This window comes from Scophthalmus maximus, chromosome 3 (genome assembly GCF_022379125.1).
Source record: "Scophthalmus maximus strain ysfricsl-2021 chromosome 3, ASM2237912v1, whole genome shotgun sequence".
NCBI classification, from domain to species: domain Eukaryota; kingdom Metazoa; phylum Chordata; class Actinopteri; order Pleuronectiformes; family Scophthalmidae; genus Scophthalmus; species Scophthalmus maximus.
In genome coordinates, this window is record NC_061517.1 from 6867501 (window position 1) to 6893054 (window position 25554).

A 25554-nucleotide genomic window follows, 5' to 3' on the forward strand; every position below is an offset into this window, starting at 1 on the left:
GGCAGGAACAGAATCATTAAACGGCACGAACTGTGACTGTGTCGGCCAAACATCAGCAGAAACCACCATCACGTCAAGTCCACTCGGTCCGATCAGTTGTTGCACTCCAACTTTAATTATTATCCCCCATGACAATGGGTCTGTTCAGATTTCGACTATAACCTTGGATATTTAGTTATATATAGTTATATCCAAGGTCAGAGAACAAACGCAGCAGCGAGCTGTTTTCTTTTTTCTGCAATCTGTCCGTCAGACGTCGTAATATTCAGATTCACCTGCACACTCGTCATTCAAAGTCACTTCAAGCCATTTCAGCATTGGAGTGATTACCATTTCATTTTCAGGAAAAATCGAACAAAGCATGTAAATATGAACACATCAATCATTCAAATTGCGAACTATTAGCTTTCAGCTGTATGAGACGTGCACTACCTCACACCGACGGTTATTACAAAACACATTTATTCTGTGGCTTATTTTCCAGTCAGGTGTCTTTTATGGAAATCCGCTCAGCTCGCTCTGAGGCCGCCTTCACATAAACATGTATCGCTGCACATAATTGACTTTCGGATTTGGAACATAAAAACCATTTCTTCCATTAACTCCATGTACAGTCACAGCTCCACACAGCGGCTCACTGTTCACTGCCGTACTCGCGGGCGTCGCGCTGTGTTTCTGTGTTTAATGAGCAGTTAGAAGAACATTAACATTAACTGTTGTCCTTGAAAGTCAAGTCTTGGCGTTGTTGCTGGTTGTTAATGTTCTCACTTAAGTGAAATAACGATATGTGATCGTAATTACAATCATCATGCATAAACTGAGGGGTGTTAAAATACAAGGTTCCCTTTTTTCAACTCGATATTCTTCAAAACATTAATCAAGTTGCTGTAAAGGTTCCTAATAATCTTTTCAAATCAAAAAACATTTTCAGGCCATATCATCAGGATGATGCAGGTTGAAAAATGCCACATAAAGAAATATGATTAATATATGATTTTTAATTTAACAAAAAAAAATGATATCCGAACCTTCCTCTTTACTAAGCAAGAATATTGGTTATTTGTCGTTGCCTTCAACGTAAACCACAAGCACTTTCTGAGCTGGAAGGATGATTCGTGTCGGTGCATTTAAAAATGTTATAGGTTGTGATTTATTCGAGTTGCGACTCCTGTGTCAGTCAAACATCTTTCATCCCGTCTCCTCCTCACAAGCTGCTCTACAGCTATTGACAGACAAATCCTCTGGAGATCCTGAGTATGGTAAATAAAACCATGAGTCATTTTAAGCAACAATAACAGTTTTCCTTGTGAGGAAAGTGTTTCTCCGTTGCTCAGCCTCTTGTATCCAAACTGACCTTGTTAAACTTCAGAGCTGGTGTAAATATCTTAGACTCTATGAAGCGTTCAAACATGTCAACGCTCTGTTTGGAAAGCGTTTGAAATCTGCATAAAGACGACAGCGCAACACGAGCTGCGGCGTCGCCCGGAGTTAAACTCCGCGATAAGATCAGAATACTAACACACAGTTTACCTCCATCTTGTGTGTTTAAGATTCATAACAGCTCAGCCAACACAGCCCCGATACAAGTCATCATTTCCCTCCTGGGGTTATCTGATGATGTGAAACCGCCATTAGAGGCAATGGAGTCTGACGGCGTCTGCTAAACACTCATTCTGGAGCAAATGTTTACTTGATGATCATATTTGTTGTTGCGTTCCCTCTTACAAAGCTTTTCTTCATTCTGTAAATACCTTTGGTGAGAGTGAGAAAAATTTAGCAACAAATATTGCATGTATAAACCCTCACCATCAGAATCAGAGGTAAATAATCAAGTTCTTAGTTTACATAACAGGACATTACACAGTCCGTCACAATAAAGGATAAAACAGTTAATATTAATAGAATAGAACAAATTTATTTGCTCTGTAAAAAAGAAAACAATGTTTTATTATTAGATTATTAGATTATTATGTTGTATTCATGTGTCTGGGAATGCGTCTGTCCTTTGAAATCCATGAGCCCCCTCGTCGTCTGGGCAACAACTTTTTATGACTCATAGTTACGTTTTAATGTTTGGTGACCTCTGATGGCAAAAAACAAAAGGAGGAAGTCAGGTGTGGAGGGGTTGTGTGTTTTCTTCTTTTATCAATGTCCAAAAAACCTTACACATATTTTTTTAATATTGTAACCATGACGACGAATGTCTCACGATCTTCAGGAGGTAATTCTTTTAATACGGGCCTCAATCTTTTCTTAAACCTCGACCAAAGGTTGTTTTTGTGCCTAAATGTAACTAGACTGTGACTTTTCCATAAGCCTTATTTGTGTGTTTACCGTCGTAACCATGGCAACAACAGGTCGAGGACACCTGCCACTTGCCGAAAAGCAAGAAAACACAATAACACAGTGTTGGAGTGGATGTGAAGACGTGACCTGCAACCGAGATGCACCAGAGAGTACGAGCGTTTATGAAAAGCGTGATTTATGGACAAATAAGGAGGCAAGGACAGGCAGCCCAACACATCGCGCTTATCTGAGAGTCATCAAAACAACATTAGAGTCAATGAGCAGTCGGCTCATTAGTCCGTCAGCAGCAACACTCTGGAGACGCGACCGGCTCGTCTGCATTCAACTGCGGCTCTCAGCCGAACGCTGGGTGGCAACAGGCTGCACTGCTGCAGCCTCCACAGGAGGCAGAGGTAAAACACCCGAGTCACAGTTCAGCATAGAGACAGAAGGCTGAGGGCAACTTCACAGGCTGGGTGGCAGAATGGAACAGACACTGTGGACTCCATTTACACCCGGAAATAAAATGAGTTTCATATCCAAACTGTACCCAGATCTGATTTGCCAGATCCAGTGTCCACGCTGAGATCCAGACGTTAGCCACTCCCAAAGCTGCATCACTGTGTTTGATGCTTTTCAATTCGTCTGGACTCCACTGTTGTACCAACACTTGTTTTCAATGTGGTCACGGTGTGTCCCTGACCTCTGACCCCGAGATGGTTTGGCTAATTGGATTACTATCTGTCTCTCAATCCGTGTTTTTACATTCAAACTTTCATATCACATTGTAATCTCTAAATGGGCAAATGTTGTATTACTTGGAGGTTCATTGGGTTTTGTTTCATTTTTCACTTGTGGCAAAAGTCATACCTGGCAATTAGAAGCTAACATCCCATGGTGCAATGCGAGGCTCAGCTGGGACACTACAGGCTCTTTGCTTATCTTATCTTAGCTTATGTTAGCTTTGCTTAGGTGTGTAAACAATGAAATCAACTGTCAAATATCATCGTCAGACACCGTCCTCAGTTGACACTACAGGTGAAAGAATTAGCCGAATTAGCCGAACATTGAATTGTGAATCCCCACAATGTATAAAAAATTTTTTTGAAATGATTGCATAGAATTTTAAGGTGAAGACATGTTTTAAGGTTTAGGTTAAGAGTTATAAGGTTAGAATTAGTCTTAGTGTTAAGGAAATAATGAATGTAAGTCAATGTACTGTAATGTCCTTTGAAGTCATGGAGACAAGACTGTGTGTGTGCGTGCGCGTGTGTGTGCGTGCATGCGTGCGTGCGTGTGTGTGTTCATTACAGCAGATCTGCCAGCTCCAGTGCACAAAAGCATAAATACAGCATCTCTAATGACCCCCGGTTCCCTCGGCAACGGTATCCCATTGACACAAATGTGACAGCAAAGTAAGGAGAGGAGGAGATGGGGTAGAGGGGGGGGGGGGGGGGGGAGAATTCCTCCAGGAGACGAAGCAGAAGAGGGTGAGAGGCAGACAGACGGACATGCACAGGAAGAATGGAGAGAACGAAGGAAAGTGATTGAGAACTGAGATAATGATATAATATAGAATGTACAAACACAGACACATTGTACTTGAGACCTGTGCAGAAAAGTTCTTGTCAGTCTCGTGTTGCTTCATCAGGTCCAAACCTCTGAATGTGTTTCTCTGGGTTTTAGGTGTCAGGTGATGAGAATCTTAAGTAGGCGAGGGACAGAGGGAGGGTCGTGTGTTTTCAGTATGATGCTGTTGTTGTTGTCGCTGTGTGTGTGTGTGTGTGTGTGTGTGTGTGTCTGTCTGTGTGTGTGTGTGTGTGTGTGTGTATGTGTGTGTAGCCGCACATGTGTAATAATCAACCAGTCCAATCAGAGAGGTGGGAAGTGTGGGCTCTTTTCCTGGGGTTAGTCTTCTCGTGTAGGGCTTCACAAAGGGGGTGGGGGTGGGGGGTTGCTCATCGTCGGCTGCATGAGTGTCGACGGAAAAGGGAGACTGGTGCTGCTGAGCCAAACAGCCTCCGGTGATCAGTGTACGGCACCAGAGCGTTTGAGGGAATCAAACGACCCCCAGTAACGGAGGGTTGGCAGCAGAGGGGGGGTGAGAGAGGAGGCCCAGTGGGACCCCAGCTGATAATAATGTGCCTCCTTCACACATACATGAAACTATTTTTTCAAAATTCTCACAAATTCATGACCTTATATGATTATTTTTTCTTTTTCGTTTTCCTCATAAAATTACCACTTAAGTCTTTGGTGTGAAATGTTCTGGGGTAAATTTACAACTTTGATCACTGAGGTTTTTTCTCAGAATATCAGGCACCTGCCTCTGCTCCGTTATTCATTTTTTAACCTACAGTGACCATATCATATATACTGGTTTCTTTTGCATTTAAAACACTTATAAAGACAAAATGATTGAATATAAAAAGAAGAGATAAGGTAATTACAATGAATACACTTCTTTACAAATTGCAGAGAAAGGATTCCAGTCGGGGGGGAGAAATAAAGAGGTGGTAGAAGATTGAAAACCGAGATAGGGGGAGAACCACGAGTCAGAGATGAATGAAGAGAGGAGGAGGAGGAGGAGGGGTGGAAGAAGAGGGAGAACAACAAGGAGATAGAAAGACAGATTTAATCCAGGAGAAGGGAAAAGAACGGGAAAGATTAATAGACGGAAACAGAAATTAAATATTTATTTTCTTGTTTGAGGAAACGTTGCCAGAAGAAAACATCTCTGCTACAAAGAAAAAGCCAGAGGAAGACAAAGAGCAAAAGAGAGTGACAGATGGATCGATGGATTGAAATTATATGTACGATGAGAAATATACAGAGGAAGAGAAAGGGAGGAAAGTGGAGAAGTAAAGTAGAGAGAAAGGACGATGGAGAGACCTGATGAAAGAGAAGACCAGGTGTGTGTCATGTTCAGACAGGCACAGACAGCGAGGAAATTGAATGAAATGAAATAAGCCTCGAAACACACACACACACACACACGCACACACACACACACACACACACACACCTCTACAGCTCCAGGGAGCCCGGAGGACCACACACACACACACACACACACACACACACACACACACACACACACACACGCACACAGAGCTCTCTTTGACTTGCTCGGTTTGATTCCTGACATTTGATTTTCACACCCTGAGGTTTTTTTTCTTCTTTCCAGCAGCAGTTTAGCTTCTCTCTGACGGGCGGAGCCTGAAGCCACCCGAGAGGCGTTCAGGTGCTCCAAAGCAGTGTGGGACAGGTTGCCCCTGGCTGGCAACACGTACAATGTAATTTAACAGACAAAAAAACACTTACATTTTAATCTGCTGGATTAGCGTAAAAGTGGATTCTACTCGTGAAGAAGGTTCTTGTCCCCTTCATGTCTTAGGGCCTTTGCTCCGTCATCTCATTTCAGTGATCAGGAGAAAACCCTCATCTGTTTGCAGCCAATTGCATCTTTACATCGATTTTGGAAGAAACGTGTCGAACCACATCTGAAATTAGCCGAGAGGATGAACCTACTAGTGTGTGTGTGTGTGTGTGTGTGTGTGCGTTTGTGTGTGTATGTGAGTGATTAATGAGTTCTCCAATGGATTCTGATGACCTCAGAGGACTTCACCTTGGCACATGAGAGGGTGTCACTATCAGAGAGAGAGAGAGAGAGAGAGTGTGTGTGTGTTTGTACAGAGGAAGTTTGTTGGAGAAAGTGAGAGGAAGAACGGGGATATATACGTATTATTCGCGCAAATGACACGAATAAGCAAAACATTTCCTGTGACTAAACTCAGGAAACTCGCATTGCGGCCATCGTGAACGCACCAACAGATATTTCAGCACCATGGACAGCTCCACCCATGTAACAGTAAAGAGCGGTAAGAGCTGTTAGACTTCAGCACCAGGGACAGCTCCTCTGTGCATCTACTGGATATTGACCGTGTGCAGCTCATCATTATGAATTTTAACTTGTATCTATCTATCCATCTATCTATCTACATATCTGTCTATCAACACACACACAAACAGACGCACAAACAGCAAATATTATATGGCTGTTTTTGTTTGACATGAACTGAAGTGTTGCAAATGAATGCCTGGGAGCATCGTCATCCAGGCACATACACACCATCTATCTCTTTCTCTCTTGGTCCATCTCTATATCTCCCTCTCTCTGTCTCTGTCACACACACACACACACACACACACAGAGACACACAGACACACAGACACGCACACGCACACACGGACACACAGAATCACACTGCTTTCCATTAACAAGCAAAGGGATGTGAGCAGGATTTCATTTCTGAGTCCTTTGTGAATTTCAGCCTCCACTGGATGAAAAAAAACCCGGCAGAGTAACACAGTGACCTTTACAGAGAGTAACTAGTCCAACCTGCAGTGATGAATGGCACTGTAGTTTCCTCTATTATACACACAGACACACACACAGACACACACACAGACACACACACACGCGTCTCTCTCGAAAACAACAGCAGTTAGAACGTTGGTGTTTTTTTGATTAATATTTTACTTTACGATCATTAATCCACATTTGATTAGTCAGCAACAGGACAAAAAGGACACGTCCTGGGACGTCTTACCTGGAACATGATCCTGTACTGCTCCTCCTGACGTTTGACGACACACATGTTGCAGCCCATGATGACGTCCGTCGCTCGTTCTCTCTATCTCCCTCTCTTCTATTTTATCTGTCCGTCCTTTCTCTGAGGTCTCCGCGGGCCCCTCAGGATACAACTGACACCTGGTATCAATAATCCAGCTCGTCCGTCCGACCTTTCACCTCCCAGTCGGATCTCCTCAGGTCAGTGCTCGCTGTATGATCTCTTGATTGTTTGCCTTTTTTATCAACCTCTGACCTTTGACCCAAGATGAATGGTTGTCTTGAAAGCAGGGTCTAAAAGCTAACATAAGGTCCTCCGAATGTACAAGGGTCAAGTCTTCAAATCAGATTGTGTTGGTCACAAAGATCCTCTATGTGGGAAGATGTATCCCCGTTACCTGTAAAGTTTGACCACAAATCCTCCGAAAACTTGGTCCAAGCTACTCATTAAAAAAAAAGGTTCATATGTTTTCTGATGTTTTCCAGGTTTAATAAATATAAAAGCTACGTTGTTGTTTTTGTGGCAAATCTGCTCAAATGTAGGGTCATGTACTTTCACTTTTTCCTCAGAAAAGGATAATTACCCACAAAAAAAAATGAAGCCATTTCATTAAACAAGTTTGTTTTTCACCCGTCACACTTCACCACTTGTTCAAAGGGGACATCTGTTTTTTGTTTAGCGCTGCGTCACTTCTGATGAAAACCCAGCTGAGAGGCGAGCAGAGTTCACTTCCTGTTGTCTCTTCTGCTCGGCACCGTCCGTCCGAAGACAAAAGCATGGAAAAACCCACTTCTGTGTTCACGCGCTCGCAGCCGCAAACGGCGACGAAACGGAAGACAAAGAAAAGCAGGATGCTCGAACAGCTCCTCACTGCAAACAGCCTTTATCTGTCCTGATGCAGGCGGCGAAGGGGAGAGAGGCTTTGTCTTTTCATCACAGTGAAAATTGAATTTGTATTCACACTTTGCAGATCATTTCAGTCCTGCAGGGGAGGAGGAAGAGGAGGAAGAGGAGCAGGAGGAGGAGGAGGAGGAAGAGGAGGAGGAGGAGGAGGAGGAAGAGGCAAAAGCTCTGGAGTTTGTGCTTGAAATTACTGAAAGAAAATCTGATTGTTTGAGGTCGTGGGCGTCCTAAAAAAAATGTTCCTGTTGAGCGAGATGGAGGGACGAGAGAGGAGAGATGGAGGTGTGTGTCCCACACACTGATGTTTCTGTGAGCGTGTGTTTACAGCATTATGGGTTTTCATACAAAAAACAGTGAGGAAATGTCCTGCCCACGTTATGAAAGCTGATAAAAGTGAAAACCACCTGTGGTTGTTGTTTTTTTCGGAGCGCTGCAATGTCTCACTGATCTATACAAGGTTTCCTGAGCTTAAGGTCGTGTTGGAAACAAGGCCGGTGACGCTGAATGAAGCGCGGAGGAGATTCTCGAGGCCGTCGACTGTTTTGCAGCAGTTTCTCGGCTCAGTTCAATAATTCATCTGAACACCAGCAAGTGTTTAAAACGACCTTGGTTCTCCCCCGAGTGACGAGAGAAAACATGAGATGATCCGCGGCAAACGCTCGTCTGATCTGAGCGTGAAATATTCAGAGACAGCGAGAGCTTTTAACAAATGATCTGCACAGTGAGAGGGATGCTTCCAGACTGAGAAGAGAGGAAGAGGAAGCTCAGAGGAAATTCGCTGATTTTTAAGACAAATTCGTTTTGTTTTGTTTTGTAACAGAGAGAGAAAATAACGTTGTTGTGTAAGAATCTCTAGTAGAAACGCTTGTTTGGAGGATTTGCTTTTTTAAAGATCCTGGTCTGTGGTGCCGTTTTTAAAAAATTCAAAAACAACATCAACAGCTGAAAAGCAGAGGTCGGTAAAAATCAAGCTAATGATTCTCGTTAAAGTGGATTTCAATGTTGGATTTGATATAAAATGGTATAAAGTCTCTTTTAGATAATGAAAACCAATACAAAACTTTGTTTTATCACCTGCAAAATTAGACAAGCCAAATCATTTGTGCTTTTCAGAAAAGAAGGCATAAGGGTTTTCAGAACCTGAATCCCTGATCGGAGGAAGTTTTATCTTATAATTTGTGCTTTTACTGTTGTTGAACAATAGACTCGCCTTGGGCTTCTTGTGCTTTTCTGCTCTCGACTCTTGGTAGATCTTTGCACCTGAATGCGGCGTCATCAGGCTCAAACTCTATTTGTGCTTAAAGAACACGACGCACTTGTGACACTACTCTATGTGTGTTGTTGAGCCACGAGTGGAAATCTCTGGTCCACATCATCCGTTTGTGCTTCTTGACTTTTACTCGTTGCTCATGAAACTTCACCAAAGGAAACGCGGGAGCAGTCCACGGGAATCTTTGCTTGTGCTAAAAGAAGGAGAAGTTTTGAGAGGAGGTTCTGAGATCACCATCACGTGTCAGCTCGTCCCTGATCCACAGAGCTGTGAAGGACGTGTTTCACTTCACCGCGTCTCCACTTCTGTGAGATGTCGACGTGACTTTATCTTTGTTGTTGGTGACGCAGCGTATTTCTGCGTGGCTTCTTTTCCCTCAGCAGCTCGGACTTGTCTTCAGCTCGTTCACATTTCCTTTTCGCTGGCGATCCAAAAACACATTTCCCCTGTGTGTGTGTGTGTGTGTGTGTGTGTGTGTGTGTGTGGTTTGTTACCGATCAGAGGTTCTGATGTGGGTGGATCAACCCCTGTGGTGACTCCTGAACCTCATTTTTACACTGAGATGCGCGTGTTCCCACGTGTCTGATCGCTCTTCCTTCCTTTCTCCTCTCTCTCAGTTGAGATCAAAATCAGCAGCAAGAACTCGAGGGGGCCGCCACTTTGTGGAAACGTCAACCCACGCTCTTGTTGCCTGTTTGTCCTGAGCTCAGACGCATCCACTGTTTCCTCACTGATAAATCTCCGAGCTCCACATTCATCTGAACGTCGGATGCGCTGCAGTTACCGTCGCTCCGCAGAAAGGGAGGAGAATCCCTGCTTTGACGCTCCGATTCATTTGGCTTCAGTCTTTCCTCTCCTCTGTCATGTTGCGGCTCTGCAAGTCTCCCTCCCTCCCTCCCTCCCTCCCTCGGCTGCTATTACCACCCACCTCGCCCGCAGAGAGACAGCGACGACCCTGTGCCGAGCTCGGTCTGTATTACCTGCTGCTCCTGTCACTGAGCGTCACTTATCTGGTTTTATGAGTGGGACTCGGGCGCCCGGCTCTCATCTGTCATCAGCGCCTGCTTCATACGGCTCAGGCCTCTTGGGATTCCTGCCAGACTGTGCAAAGGGGGAAAGGGGGGACGTGTGCACACAGAGAAAAGAGGAAAGGAAATATATTTCCACAAAAAAAACCAAAAAAAAACAACCAAAGAAGCTGAAAGATTAAAGAAGGCGAGAAGCTTGTTTGTGCTTTTGAAATTAAAGTTGTTTGTTGACAGTGTTTGAATAATCAAAAAGGAAACTTCTGCTCTGGTGGACTTGCAGATGCTCAGACACTCTCTTCTGTGACTGGTGAATTTGGTCTTGTACTTCTTAGATTCACTGCCTGATGAAATATCTCAGGTCTCCTGCTCAAACCTCATCACTTCCAGTGTTGAATTCCAACCAGGGAAAAAAAAAAGAAGGGAAAGAAACTGTGTCCATGGTCCAGGTTCTCAAATCCACCAAATTCTCCTTCAGGACTGATAATCCAGAGAGGTGCAGAAACTCCCTCGGTATAATTCCCCCACAAAGTCCTCCTGCAGCAGTGGAAGGTGGAGCGGAGAAGTGTCAGATCCTCCGAGCATCAGCCCTTTCTCCTCGCCTGTCCCTCCTTGCACCCCCCCGACATCCTCCGCTGCTCCGGCGTTTTCCTACAAAGCTCAAATCCGGCTTAGATTCGCTCCTGGACACACAGTCGCAGAAAGAAAGACGAAGAAAAACACAGAGGGAGAAATGAGATGCTGGTTTTCCACACTGATCAGATGGAAGACGTGAGCGCACACAAGCTTGTTTCTGAGTTTTGACCTCGACCTCCTGCTCAGATTTTTGAATTTGGTGCCATTTAAAAGGAGGAGGGAAGAAATGCAGTTTGATTTTCTCAAAGCAAAATTTGTTTTAAAGGCAACAATGATTTCTTGATTTGTGCCAATAATTGACAGATTTTTGTTTGCCCCACCAGCGGAAGGTTATGACCCGAACAAATTTGTAACTATAATGGTAGTTGGGTCCTTAAGAGAATCTTAATCTAGATTAAATCAATTGCATAAACGATCGGTTGATCGATCAGTCCGTTCAGTGGCTCCAGATCTATCAGATTATTAACGGGTCATAGTAGTTTTCTCTCTTTTCTGTTTTTTTTAAAGATATATAATAAAATTGTCAACATTGGTCTGTTGCGAGCCTGAAGAACTGGAAACCAGTGGATTATTTAATAAGTTAAACAAAGGAAAATTAATTAGCAACCATCGTTAAAATCTATTAATGATCAACTTTTTTTTAACTTCTCTTCTCTCATTTAACAGTTAATTAAGTGTAACTGAGTTTTTGAGCTGTTGAATAAACAAGCAAGCTAATTTAAAGACGTCCCCTTTAACAGTGTTGATCTAGTGATGTTTTAGTATTTTATAAACTGAATCAGAATATAACATGAAAATAATGTAATGAATTATAATAAGGCAGATTTCTTCACTAGAATCACATGTTACAAAATATATGATGATATATACAAGCTGATGCGAATCCCAAACAAGGTGAAATGTTATTTCTCACTTGTTTTTTAAGAAAACAACAAGATCGAGGGTTCCTGCCAGGAACCTCCAGAAGTACGAATACAAACAGAAACTCCAGATGCCCGTCAGCCTCCCTGCTGCTGGAGGCGAATGCATACAAAAAAACCAAGACGAGCCGCAGTGATTTCAATATAAATTTCTCTTAAAGATCCTCAAGTTGCACCTTTCCAGATGTGTGAGGAACCACCACGCCTTGATTCCCCCGGAGGATTCAGCCTCCACGTCCTCCCACAGAAGGTGATCCTCGCCTGGGCAAAGCTTCCACACCGGCGTCCCTCCTCCTCCCCCTCTCCTCCTCCTCCTGTGCTCTTGCTGCTGCTGCTGCCGCTGCCGCCGCCACCGCCGCTGCTGCTTTCCTTCTCTTCTTCTTTCCCCTCAGATTGAGTGTTTCCCTCCCTGCGTGAGCAGCCCTGGCTCCTCGCTGTTGTATGACGGGACGCTATGAAAAGGAGCCTGCGGTGGATCAGGATTCAGGAGACAGATCTGCACCCGCCGCACGCTCGCCTCTTCTGCAGCATCCTCCCTGCCCTGGAACAACAGCAGCCTCCGCGGCAGCGCAGCCAGCCAATAACCTGCAGCCGGCAATTAATTTGCCTCTCCACGATCGCTTTTTCCTCCTCCTCCTCCTCCTCCTCCTCCTCGGCTTCTCCCTCCCACCTGCTCTGAATCCCTGCATGTCCCCTCCCCTCGCTTCCCTTCTTGCCTCTCGCTCTGCCTGTCTCTTACCCTCTCATTGTTCTTTACCTGTTCATTCATCTCTGTGACATTCAACTGTTCACACATGTAAACATGTTTTTGTGTCTCCTTCACGGCTCAACACACACCCAGCAGACGGGGGGGGGGGGGGCCTACGCCCGTGTGCTGTGTTTGTCAGGTGGGAGTTTGCTCATCTTCAAACCGTCAACTTACACACTTTAAACAAGCATCTTTTGGGGGGTTTCTTTTTCAGTCCACCTCCTGCAGAGGACATGCTTACACACAAGTGACCATGTCTATAGGTCTAGACAGAATGCACGTGCTGTATGGACACTTCTTTCACTACAGGGCTGCAAATAAGAAGCCTTTGGAAAACTGTGAGAATTCTCCCTGAGAAGAAAAGGAAACTTGATTGATAAAACCATGGAGATTTTCAAAATTGTATAGTTGCTCATTCATTTTTTTGTCAGTCCACTAATTGTTGGAGCCAATGAGTAGGTTTCTTTATGTGATTAAGAGGAAAAATGTAATTATTTATTTGATTCCCGCCCCTATCTGTTTGTTTGTTTGTTTGTTTGTTTGCTTGTCTGTTTGTTTCATTATGCAACACTGACTGAACAGATTTCAAACTTGGTGGAAGATGGGAAGAAAATTGCATTTGATGCGGCTGGAATTTAAGACTTTGTGAAGGTTTGAGCTCAACCGAGAAACATTGTGGTTTCTAGGGTCCAGTTATTTGATCAGAAGCTATGACAGTACACCGTGCTCCGTGTCATCTCTGTGTGTACTCAGCTACTTTACTTTGATGAAATGAACCCCAATCAAACCCCAATCAGTTCTTAAATTTGTACCAAGGGTCTAAGCTGGTGGGAGAGAGCGAGTGTGTGTGTGTGTGTGTGTGTGTGTGTGTGTGTGTGTGTGTGGGTGTGTGTGTGTGTGTGTGTGTGTGTGTGTGTGTGTGTGTGTGTGTTTGTACTCCGTTTAGACGCATTTCTTGCACTTTACACGGGTGTTGCTGACCCTGGTGCCATTTCTGTAGAAACTACCCCCCCCCCCCCCATCACCCTCCCCCTTGCCGTATTTTTATCAAAGTTCTCATGGGAATTTTCCCCTCCCCCTTGTAGAGTGAACGATCAGTGGTTCTCACTACAGGCTTTATGTTTGGGCTCTAAAGCAAACACAACGTGTAAAATGTTGATATTTTTATCCAGTTAAAACCACCTGAAATCCAATTGACCCCAAAGTGCAAAATGAAAACATTTCATCACGATCATTTTATGTTTTACCAAGTTAAATCAGGAAAGCTTATTAAATATGAAGCAATGAAAATGATGTCAGTCGAGATACTTTAAACATCAGTTGGAGTCAAATTGACCCAAAGATATAAGGAAGGATGGAGCTGTAAAGATGAATATTTGCGGCGTCAACTCATTAGATTAAAAAGAAAATGAATCGTTGCTGTCCATTCTTGTGAAATCTACAGTGGACACATTCATCGTCCACAGAGAATTGGTCCTCCTGATGTTGGCAGGACACTGACCTTCCCTCTTGCGCCGCCAGCAGGACAGAACTTCTTCTTGAATCCACATGAAATATTAAAAAGTATCTATAAGGTTTGCAGATCACATTCCTGCTCTGGCTCTCTGCCTGTCAGGTCATGATCAGGGTGAAGGTTACGAGCCATCGATGACCAGAATAAGTAAATGAGAGATGTGCTAGTAATAGACAAATAATAATTTTTTGTTGAAGTGAAAAATAAGCCTGTTAGTATTTGAGAGTCATGCATGTCACTACCAAAGGTTGATTAGTTTGAGCAAGTTGTTTTGGCTCAAAACCAGTTGACAGTAGCATCCTCATCATCCTCGTCATCGCAACCATCTGACTTCAGATGCCTCACTGAAGAGAAGCAGTTCCAGTCATCGCATTAAAGAGGTTAGAGTGATGTATGTGTTCAATCATTTAATACGGCCCTCGAAGGACATTATAAAATCTCATATGGCCCTTGTCAGGAAAAAGGTTCCCTGCCCTGTTTCTATGAGTAGTTAAATAATCAGCCTGTTGTTCATGCCTTCATTTAAAGTGACCCCAGGGCCTTTTTCAAAATGATTCCCCTCTGTTATGTATTTGTAATAAAAAACCAAACTAAATACTGTAAAGCCTCATTGTGTTTTCACAATCTTAACTCATGATGTCTTTATCTGTTCCTATTCTTTGTCCTGCGCGCTTCCTCTCTTTTGTTACCTGGACAACCTGGTGCCACAGTATTACTCTGTGTGTCTGTGTGTGTGTGTGTGTGTGTGTGTTTGTCTGTACATATATCTTTATGAGGACCATTGCGAGTAAAGACATCAGGGTCAAGACTTGGTTGCGAGGTTAGGGTTAGAATCAGGTTTAGGTTAGGGTTAGTGTAAGGGAGGGTTAGGGTACGTGTTGGGGTCAGACATTATTTAGTTGTTATGGTTAAGGTTTAGTTGTGATGGGTATAAGGTTAGGGCTTGGCAATGCATGATACCAATGAGTGTCCCCACTAAGATAGGAGGGAGTGTGTGTGTGTGTGTGTGTGTGTGTGTGTGTGCACGTGTGTGTGTGCAAAATCAATTTGTCTCTTAATAAATTGACTTCAGGACATTTACATGATCTAATTTAATTGAATCTAATTTAATCCTCCCCATATAACACGCTGACGAACACATAGAAACAAAACAAACATTCATGATTTACTTGCACATTAACATTCATGAACGTGCTGAAATAATAAATGTAAACTTTAAAGTGACTGTGTGTTGATGTAAATCTGTGTTGTTGTTTTTTTTAATGACTCATAATAATGCACATGATGTCTGGTGTAAACAGTGAGCAGACGGACTCAAACCGCCAAGACCAGTTCAGGACTCTCATCTCATTACAGAGCCACAACGGGAAATATTGATCTTTGATTGATGCGATTACCAGTTGAAGCTGATCACACGGGACGCGTCCCTCTGCTGTTGCTAGGCAACTGGAAAAATCGCCGCTGTCTATTTCCTAGCTAATTCAGCTAGCTAATGAACACAGCAGAAGGAAAGTAAACGTCGCAGCCAATGAAAGCTTCATGACTTCACAGCCACACATATCACGATCGGTTCAATAAGGAAAATTATCCTTTATTAATTCATTGTAGCATCGTGTTTACTGTGTTCACCCCCCTCTCCCCCGTTCTCTTTATTTTAGTCGTATAGACTTTTTAGTGTTATAAAATATATGACGAAAATGTTGATATTCCCAGTTTTGTCTTTCTGTCATTATTTTTGTTTTTCCTGTATGATTGTTAACCTCCTGCTAGCTTTCGTAACTATTAGCCTTTGGGGCATCTTTGTTGCTATAGCAGCAGTAACCTCACAACTTAACCACTTTGAACGCCAGACATAGCGTGTGCACGACTACCAATGTTGTTTTCGCTAACTTAGTATGTTAACAATTGCTTTTGCTTTTTCCGCTAATGGATCCAGAAGTGGCACTTTTGGTTGGTTGATTGGTTGGTCCACCACTTTCATCCGTACAGAACCGTCTCAACAATAATTGGATGGATTGTCATGATTGCTGTTTTATTTATACACACATCCATGAGGAATCCTGCTGCCTTTGGTGATCCTCTGAGTTGTGTGTATTTTTGATATCGTTGTGAGGATCAAATTCAGTTTGAACCTGAAGTTCTTGGGTGGGGGTTATGGTCAGCTGCTGGGCAATGCGTTATGTCAATGAGGGTCCCCATAAGGACAGAGAGACAAACAGTCAGTATGTGTGTGCATGTGCGTATTTATGGTGTGACTCCAGCTCTGTCCCAATGAAATACATCCCTGCTGTCAAACTACTGAATCAATAGTCTACACCGCCCCTCTCCTCCTCCTCCTCATCTTCGTCACCTCCCTCTCCATCCTCTAATTCTTCTTCATTGCTCCTCCTCTTTCCCACCTTCCTCTCGCTTCCTTTTGTCCTCCTCCATTTCTGTAGATTTATCTCCCATCTTCCTCACCACCTCATGCAAATCCTTTTTGTGTGGCGTCTTCCTCTCCTCTTCCTCCTCCTCCTCCTCCTCCTCCCCATGCCGATGGTGGGTCCTGTGAGAGCAGTTTATCAGCTCAGCACAGTAATTACATTGAGAGAGAGAGAGAGGGAGGGATGGTCTGCAGTGTCAACACTACCCCCCGCCCACAGGACACACACACACACACACACACACACACACACACAGACCCACAGACACACACACACACACGGTGGATATGCTATACAAGCAAGTAGCTGTGTTACAGGCACACACAGTTGACTGCTCACCCAGAAATAGACTAAACACTGTCTACAAATAGACACACACACACACACACACATGCACACACACACACCTTTTGGTTGGTCAAGTGAAACTCTGTTGATGAGCGTGTTGAAGCGAATCCGCTGCACAAACTATATCTATTTATCTCAGTCACTTTAGCATATACACTGTCTGAGTGTGTGTCTGCGTGAGTGTCTCAGTGTGTGTTTGTCACGTCCCTGTAAGCATCCATCATACCGTACATAACACGTCCTGTATGATTTAGTTTGCTTGCAGGTGCAATCTTTATCCTCCGTGAGTGTTGAATATTTCCATGATTCTGTTTTTCACTGCCGTGTCTTTTAATCATTTATTTTCTGTAGTATTTTCTTGTCATTTGTTGTTTTTGCCTGCTGATTCACATCAGTTTCTTGCTGCAGGAAGCAGAAATCCTCAGCAATCAGTACAGTTAGGCAGGGATCTCTGCCTAGGCTTGAAGTGCATCAAACTGTACTGAAGGGATGAACCGTATTCTTCAGTTAGCGGTGGAGTACTTTCACATCGCAGCATCTCCCATGGTGTTTAACCGCCAAGAGGACACTAAAATCCCATAATCGCCTCCTTGGAACCTCCCGGGGGATTATCAAGACCTCTACAAGACCCATTACGACCCCCAAAAGACACCTGGATCTTCTAGATTACCACAGAACATCATAAAGGCTGACTAGGAACCCCCCGAAGAACAACCAGGACTACAACCTTCTTATCCTCTTGCTACCAAAACCTAAAGCAATTGGTGGAACGGAAATTCTTCAAGAAATTTGATACAGCACTAAGTTGTACACCCACACACTCCACTGTAAATAAATCATTGTTTCTCCTCCCTGACTGTCAAAAATAATATCTGCCCATAAACCATTCTTTAATAATCAACCATCCAGAAAATACACTTTAACCAATGACTCTCTATAACGTAAAAGTTGTTGATCACAAGCCTGAAGAGAAAAAACAGAGATGTGTTCTCACATTTTATTTTTTGAATACCACGTGGGTAAAGTCACATCCTCAGCACAACTCTGTGACGCACCACAGTTGCTGTTCCGGCATCAACACTGAGGCTCTCAGCAGTGTTGTTTTTTGGTGTCATCCGTTTTCCATTCCTCACATTTTGAAATCCATTTTCTGCTCCGTTCTACGAGCCCTGAGGTGCAGAACGCAGAGAGAGAGTCGAGGGACAAATTAGAGGGAGCATGTGGGGCTGGAGAAAATACACAGGCTGTTATCTTCACACACTGACAGTCTGAAAGCTTCAACAATCAACAGCTTAGTACACTCTCCCGAGGTTAAAGGTCAAACACACACAAACACACACACAAACACAGTGTTGGCTTGGCATCATCATCATCATCATCACAAAACGACAGACTGTACACACACATGCAGAGGCACAGCAGGGAGTCTGATGTGACAGGCTGAGAGTTCACTAGAGGAGCTGCCTTTAAATCACACACACACACACACACACACACACACGGGCCGGGTTTAACTTGATATCACAGAGAGATTAAGTGAAGATCAGGAGAGGAAGGAAATAACAAGTCAAATCAATAATCAATACAGTATCTGACCAAATTCACATAATTTTAAGGGGGAGTCATCCTCACAGACTAGTAGAGAGCAGAGATGGAGGAGACGATGGAGGAGAGATGAAATGAAAAGTGTGGATGAGAGGAAAGTTAAGAGGGGGGTGGAGGGAGGAGAGGAGCCTCCAATCACCTGACAGAGCTGAGTGCATGGATGGAAGTGAAGAGGAGAATGAGGCAATGATGAAATGATTATGTCTTCGAGAGGAGCGGAGAGGAGAGGAGAAAAAATCACGGGGAAAGGGCAGAGAAATAATATACAGGAGAGGTGTTGAGAGACAGAGCTGCTTCTTTCATATCACCTCAGTTCATCTTCTTATTTTTGTTTTTCTTATGAAGACCCCCCCCCGTGTGTGTATATGTGTGTATGTGTGTGTATGTGTGTGTGTGTGTGTGTGAGAGAGAGACAGTCACCTCTCCAGTCTTTTATACTGTCAATAAAACAGATAACACGTCTACATACCAAAATCCGTTTTCTCTCACAATGACTTCATCCTCAAATCATTTCAATTCATCTATTTGATTTATTTACCAAATAAAATTCAGTCGGATGCATGTTGATATATTCCAAAACAAAATTAGAAAATAAATTGAATTGATAACGAGAAGAAAAAAATCAATATTGATCTTGCATCGATCTCGTCATGGCAACAATGTTGTTTTGTCTTTGAGTGTAAATCTATGTAAATTACATAGAATGTAAATAAAGATGGACGACGCGTCTCCACTTCCTCCTGTAGTCGAAAAATTAAGCGAAAATATCTCAGACGTGGTCGGCAACACCTTGACCTTTTGACACCATTTGGAGTCGGAGACTGCGCAGTAGTGATCGTGGAGTGGAGGTTTCGAGGGTCCGCCCATACACACGCTCGACTAATGAGGAGTTGGTCTCAGCTGTCAATCAAGACGTCTCAGCCCGTTTTAAAAGCATCAAATGACTAAATGAAACCAAATGTAACAGAAACATGAACATACTTCAGTGTGATAAGAACTACCTCAAATGACAGAAACCGTCTTTGGAAACTGTTATTTGACGTGTACTTTGATATCTTTAGTTTGGTCCATGTCCCATCTGTTAACATGGGGGAGGTGGGCGGGGTTTGTGACATATACTGCAGCCAGCCAGTAGGGGGCAATCAATATAATTTGGCTTCACTTTTGGGAGTTGACGTGTCATTACCATAGAGTTGACATGTCATTACCATCGACTTTAATTACAGTCTAAGGTAATTAAAAATGTAAACATTTTAAGGTAATTTTTTAAATGTGTGGACGTTAAGTGTGGATGATATGTTTTTGGTGAGAAATTATAAAATCTTCACATATCGTACATGACTAAAGATCAGCCAATGAAATTCTAATTGCAGTTTAACCATTAAATTTCAAATAGATTATTATCATTATTATTATTATTATTATTATTATTATTATTATTATTATTATTGTTGTTATTGTTATTATTATTATTATTATTGGTATAATTAGTATTGATATTAGTATTGCTAATGTGGTTATGTTTTAAATATTCATGTCATATACATTTTTTATGGTTCCATTTTCCATCCATCCATTCCATCTTTCATTTTAATGTAAGTATAAATGTTTTTAGACCACCATGTCTCCCTTGAAAATTCAGATGAGTCAATTTAAATGAAACAGATCTGAGGATGATTCATGAAGCACATAAATGGGCAGAAGTAAAGGAAATTGCATTCATTAAATTAAACGATTCCTCTTGAATGTTTTTGGTGAGCGTGTGAGTTCTATTCATGTCTGGAAAAAAAGAAATACAATTCCCTCAGATCCCATAATGAGAAGGAGAGAGCGAGTCGATGGGCTTTAAGGCTGAGAGGAGTAAATCTTATTAATTATCCTCCCGGTATCTGAGATCTATATTCTGTGAGAATTAGAAGAGGGGTCGCGTGGAGGGGACAGGAGAGGGATGGGCGTGAGAGGGCAGGAAAAGGGAAAGGGAATATTTTGATGTTACATACAGGGACACATATACTGACAGTAAAGGCATGTTTTATATAACATCAACACAGCATAACAATAGCATTTGTTTGGGACTATATTTAGCGGCGGATAACTGACTGAATAGCAATAAACCACAACGTGTGTTCATGGTTCGCTGATGAAATGGAAATATTCTTTGTTTCTCCATTTAGCAGGAACACCAGGATGTTGGTTCCGTGTGCTTCACAAGCCTCCTCACCTTCGAGAAGGTGAAAAGGTTCATTTCTCTGCTGGACATCAGACCTCAGAGGCTGCTGCCTGCTGCTGGTGGTTTAACCTGAGGTTAATGAGTCTGTGCTCAAACAACGGCGTCGCTGATTGATGCTCCAACAGGCCGGAGGAGGAAGAAGAGGAGAGAATCGACTCCGTTGAAGAGGGTCCGCGGAATCGCTTTTAATGTTAATCTCCCGTTTGTCTCGCAGAATAAAAAGGCTTCAGTTTTACATTTCACTAAAACGCTCCCTCGTGTGTGACGCAGCATCAGCTCTCAGCAACCGAGACCGAAAGTTAAAGGTTTTCATGGTTGACCAATGTTTGTGATTAAGTGATTCTGCTGCTAAAACCTGAAACCCAACAGCGCTTTAGCATCCTTCATGGACATTTCCCTGTGACCCATACGCATTACAGAAATGGGACACTTCCTCCTCTTGAAAAAATAGCCTGTCAATATAATCGTGGCAGCTGTTAGTGTACGTTTCCCATCACAATGAAATTAGGATAGTAGTTTAGAAAGAGAAACAAGTTTCCATAGATTACACAAAAACGGCTTTCCATGAATCTTGGTGGAAGGATGAGACATGGGCCAAGAAGGAACCATAGTTTATAAAAATGGACGTAATCACCGGGCCGGAAAATGAAGCCAATGCCAAAGCGCCTGAAGCCAGAATAGTCTGGAAACAGCAGCAGGAGGCGACTTCCTGGTTTAAAAAGAAGTCTGTTTCTATAGAAGTCTATGAGAAAAATGACTCTACTCCTCACTTGATTCATAACATCAGTAAACATTTTCCTGAGGACATTATGGTCTCAATCGCCAGTTTCAAGTCTTCTTTAATATTTTATAACAATATTCATTTGGCAGAGAAAGCGTACAAACTGTATAGCCGCTTAAACAACTTCAGTTAATCTGTTCTTCATCCTTTATCTTGCAGTTTTGTAATTTTTATGTTTTGTGAAATCAAAACAATAAAAGGCTTTTTAGGAAAATGAGCGTTTGCCTTGTAACATCAATGTTGTCAGGCAATTTTTTTTTTAAGAATGGAAAAAGAAAACCCTTTTATGAGTGGACATGTTTTGCCGTTGCTTTTATTGTTCAGTGTTTACTGTACAGGGCACCAGCCATGTCAACTGCTCTCATTGGACCTTCCTGTATAAATAAAGGATGCATGAATATCAAAAATGGAATATATTCGATAATTTGGTAACACAAGCGCAAAGCAAAAATGCAAGTTACAATGTCACATTCAACTAACGTGTTTATTTGGAAAGCTAGGACTATGAGCAAGGCTATTTTCTTCCTGTATCGTCCACATTGAGCCAAAAGTGTTAAAAACTATTACTTCTATAAATCTGTGATGTTGCTCATCCTGGTGGAGACTGGACAGCTGCGCCTGAAGACAGTGACTCTATAACAGACGCCCGAGTGACTGCGGATCGTACGGGTGGACGGATGCTGCTGTCGTGCTTCCATCCCGCTGACACCTTGACTACACATGTTTCAGGGCCTGGTCTCCACCCTGCTCAGAGGAGGTCAGCTGCTCCTAAGTGACACACTCGCAGCCGTCGGAATTTCCCTGCAGTCAAACGTATTTCATATTTGTGATGCATCGCGGACCCTGTCACTGTGAAAAAGGGAATAATTGTCCTCTGGACGTTGACCGAGCTTTCAGACGAATCCCCCCCCCCCTCTGATGGGAGGCTGCATAAACTGTCTGGAGGGAACATGGTGAGACCGAACGAGGTCAAACTGGGCAATAGCTTTGACCTCTTTCGTCTCTCTCTGTCTCCGTGAATTCTCAATTGCTCTACGTTAAATTGCCCTGAAGGTGGCTGTAGAGGAAAGGTCACAGGACCATTAACTCAAACGTTCATCCTCTGGAGAGCTGGAATGTGACCTGCTAAATTTTCTGTCCGCCTGCATGTTAGATTTGAATGTTTCCTGGGCACTACCTGACATTATTGACCATTTATAATCTCCTGAACATCGACGAGAATAAGGCAGGAGATTATGTTTCATAACTTGACATATCGAGGCAACCCAGTAGTGCACAAACCTCCACCAAGGCCCAAAAGACACTTTAAATTCACGTCAAGTCAAGTCAAGTCCAGTCAATCCATACCAAAGTACACACTCTCCATCTTTCAATGTTAAACAAAGTGATTTAAAAAAATTTATATCCTGGATCTGCCCTTTTGTCTGAATCAATAACAAAATGAAATGGGTTCTTTCTTGGCCCATGTCCCATCCTTCCCAAAGTTCCATGGACATTTATTTTTATTAGTTTTTTGTTTTAAGTGACGTTTTACAAATTTTAAGGTTTCTACTGTTAACATATTTTTTAAGATTAACACTATTGGTTGCAAACATTTTACTTTTTCCGTCTCTCAGTGCTCGATGTGTCACTTTTTGTCACTTCCTTTACCATTGTGAAAAAAAGGCATTTGACATTTTCACTGATTTCCCAGGGAATAATTGTTGGATCTTCTCATCATATATTCATAGGACTGATATCTACTTATTTTTATATAACTTCTGTTCTTAGTGTTATTTGGTTTGTCTTTTTGTCAACATATTCTATTCTTCGCAATGGAGATCATGACATCCAGTTGTTTGTCTGTCAGTGCTACTCCACACTCCAGTCCAGTAGGTGGCGGTGGTGCAGGTTTGCGCTGCTTTTGAACATTTACCAATAAATGTAAAAGAAGAAGAAAAAAATGTTTGTTCCCCATGTGGCTCAACATCTTGCTGTGAACAACAAAGAACAGGTGAGTTAACTCATGCTGGAGTGTGAGTGGCGCTTTAGTTGAAGAGAGCAATTTGTTGAGGAAGTTTGTTCACTGAGAGAAATTACCCAGAAGAGTTTCAGAAGCAGCCATTTTAAGAGTTGTTCAATTTCCCTTAATGACAAGGACATGAGGACTTCAATGCTTCCTGACTTATCTCCTTTAGCATAGGAAACACTGGACCATCCTTGTATGAATTAATTTATGAATCTTTTGACTTTTTCCCCTTGGTATAAACTGTGTATATTTAGTTTTTATCAAGTGGAAGTTACACTATATGCTTCATTATCCTTCCAAAAATAATAAGCGGCGTGCTACATGAAGCTGATAACTCTGTTGTGTCATGAAAGCAGCAGAATCCAGATATGACCTGGAGATGATGAAAGTATTTTGCTCAGCAGACACTAAATGTTGTAAAAAAAATAAATTAAAAAAACCACACAATACAAATACTAAATCTGTGTGAATTGCGAACACTAGTGATTGTGACAAACTTAGAGTTGCAAACAGCTGAAAGATGGTTTCTAGTTGCTACTTTTGTGCTGCTTGAGCTTAAAGAGCTTTACTGCCACCCTGTGTCTAAAAACCGTTACTGCACCAGTCAAGCTTAAAGGACTAGTTCACTGTTCTTCTGTGTTGAAAAACAAGACTCCTATTCCTCTTTGTACAACGGAACTGGGTTTAATTGCCATAATCCTGTGTCCTGCTCACACTGATCATTAAAAGTTAAAGTTATTTCAATGTGCCAAGTTAGCTTCAGTTGTCATAAGGTGCAAAAATGTAGTCAAAAATTCCATCTACTGCTCATATGAGGCTTCAGCAGTCAGTGTTGGACAAATTAGATCAACATCTTTCCAATGGTCACAAAATAAAACTGAGGAACACAACATTTAATAGCCTCTAAAAAAAAATAGAACTAGACATTGATCTGTTTTTGTGTCTTCTGAGCTCAAAACAGAAAAATCGGACTTTAGTTGCAAAATGTCACGTGTAGATATTACTTCTTTAAGGGATCACTGCAGGTCAAACCGGTTGGAAGCCAATCTTAATCTTGATTCTTAATCTTGATTAAGACTAAGACAGTGTGTGTTTTGCTTCTTCTTTTTTTTAATTGAACGTGCAGTTAAAGATTTTCTCCACCGGAGGGCAGCAGAAGTCAGAGGCCTGTCGATTCCTGTAGAGGAACCGTGAGTGAGGTTTTTTTATTTATCATCCGTGATACGAAAAGGCTGAAGATTTTTAGTTTGCAGGTGTTTGATCCCTGGTGTTTCACACACGCAGTGTCGGGAGTTTTTACTGGGGAGGGGTGTGGGTTGCTGAAGGACACAGATGATTGGTTGGTAGATGGGAGCAGAGTCGTAGGCAGCCAATCAGCTTCCCCTTTCTCCTTGTTCTCCTACTCCTTCTTGTTCCGTCTTTTGGTTCGTCTTTCTCGTTTCATTCCCTTCCCTTTTAATTGTGTCTCAGTTTTCTGTAGAAACTGAGTCGAGACTTCTTAACTGCACCTGTTAGGTGAATGGAGACAGTAAGAAGTCTCAAGACAAAGAAACTCCAACAATATTTGTTGTATAAAGAACAACTTTATTGAGTGATGCATCTCGGCTTTGGTCAGTTGGACTTTCTGTCAGTAGTTGAATAAAATGTGCTATATGAGGAGCAGTTCGAACTGAGTAAAATACTAAAAGTTCAAGTGTTGTTGGGATGTTCACTGTTCTATCATTTGTCGTTATGGGACTGAGACACAGCTTCTGAAACAAAACAGAAAGTAAAAGGCAAAAGTTAACAGTCGTAAAAAGATGAATTTGTTATTTGTTGAAATTGTAGAAAAAGCGAATGACAAATTACTGCAGAGAACTCGTGCTCTGTCCGCTGTACATTTCGCCTTGGATGTTGAGTGTGATCATCCCGCTCTGCTGCGCTCCCACGCAGCTCGCAGCTCTGCAGCCCACACACACTGATCGGGGTTCAGAGGTGGAGCTGCACTAGCAAACAGTGGAGAAGTGACGGACCAAACACTGCTGCATCTGCTAACATGGAGGCCAGAGGGGGGCGCCTCGGCCTACACACACACGCACACGCACACACAGGACGATAACTGCAGATACATAACTTTGCAGCCGTTTGTCAACAGCTTCCTAAAAACTACATTTCCCGGTATTTTCTTTTTTCATTATTTTTTATGACAATGTACTCCTACAACTACTTGAGCAAATTAATTTAC

At 42.5% G+C, this 25554-nt stretch overlaps 2 protein-coding genes and 1 long non-coding RNA gene across 3 annotated transcripts in view; 2 read left to right on the forward strand and 1 right to left on the reverse strand.

Moving 5' to 3' along the window:
* The window catches only part of LOC118317428 (PDZ domain-containing protein 4-like), a 30545-nt gene extending 20567 nt beyond the window's left edge, over positions 1-9978 (reverse strand). The window contains exon 1 of the mRNA XM_035646098.2: positions 6900-9978. Coding sequence (XP_035501991.2) covers positions 6900-6959 — 60 coding nt within the window. The 5' untranslated portion in view covers positions 6960-9978. The remainder of the gene's footprint in view (positions 1-6899) is intronic.
* LOC118317429 lies at positions 2569-7736 on the forward strand. Its single transcript, XR_004795435.1, has 3 exons — positions 2569-2699; positions 7028-7120; positions 7600-7736. It is a non-coding gene; the product is annotated as an uncharacterized LOC118317429 (long non-coding RNA).
* Positions 9979-23294: 13316 nt separating the features above from the next.
* The window catches only part of LOC118316872 (IQ motif and SEC7 domain-containing protein 2-like), a 112846-nt gene continuing 110586 nt past the window's right edge, over positions 23295-25554 (forward strand). Inside the window, exons 1-2 of the mRNA XM_047331027.1 lie at positions 23295-23315; positions 24457-24520. The gene's annotated coding sequence lies outside the window, so the exon portion shown is untranslated. The remainder of the gene's footprint in view (positions 23316-24456; positions 24521-25554) is intronic.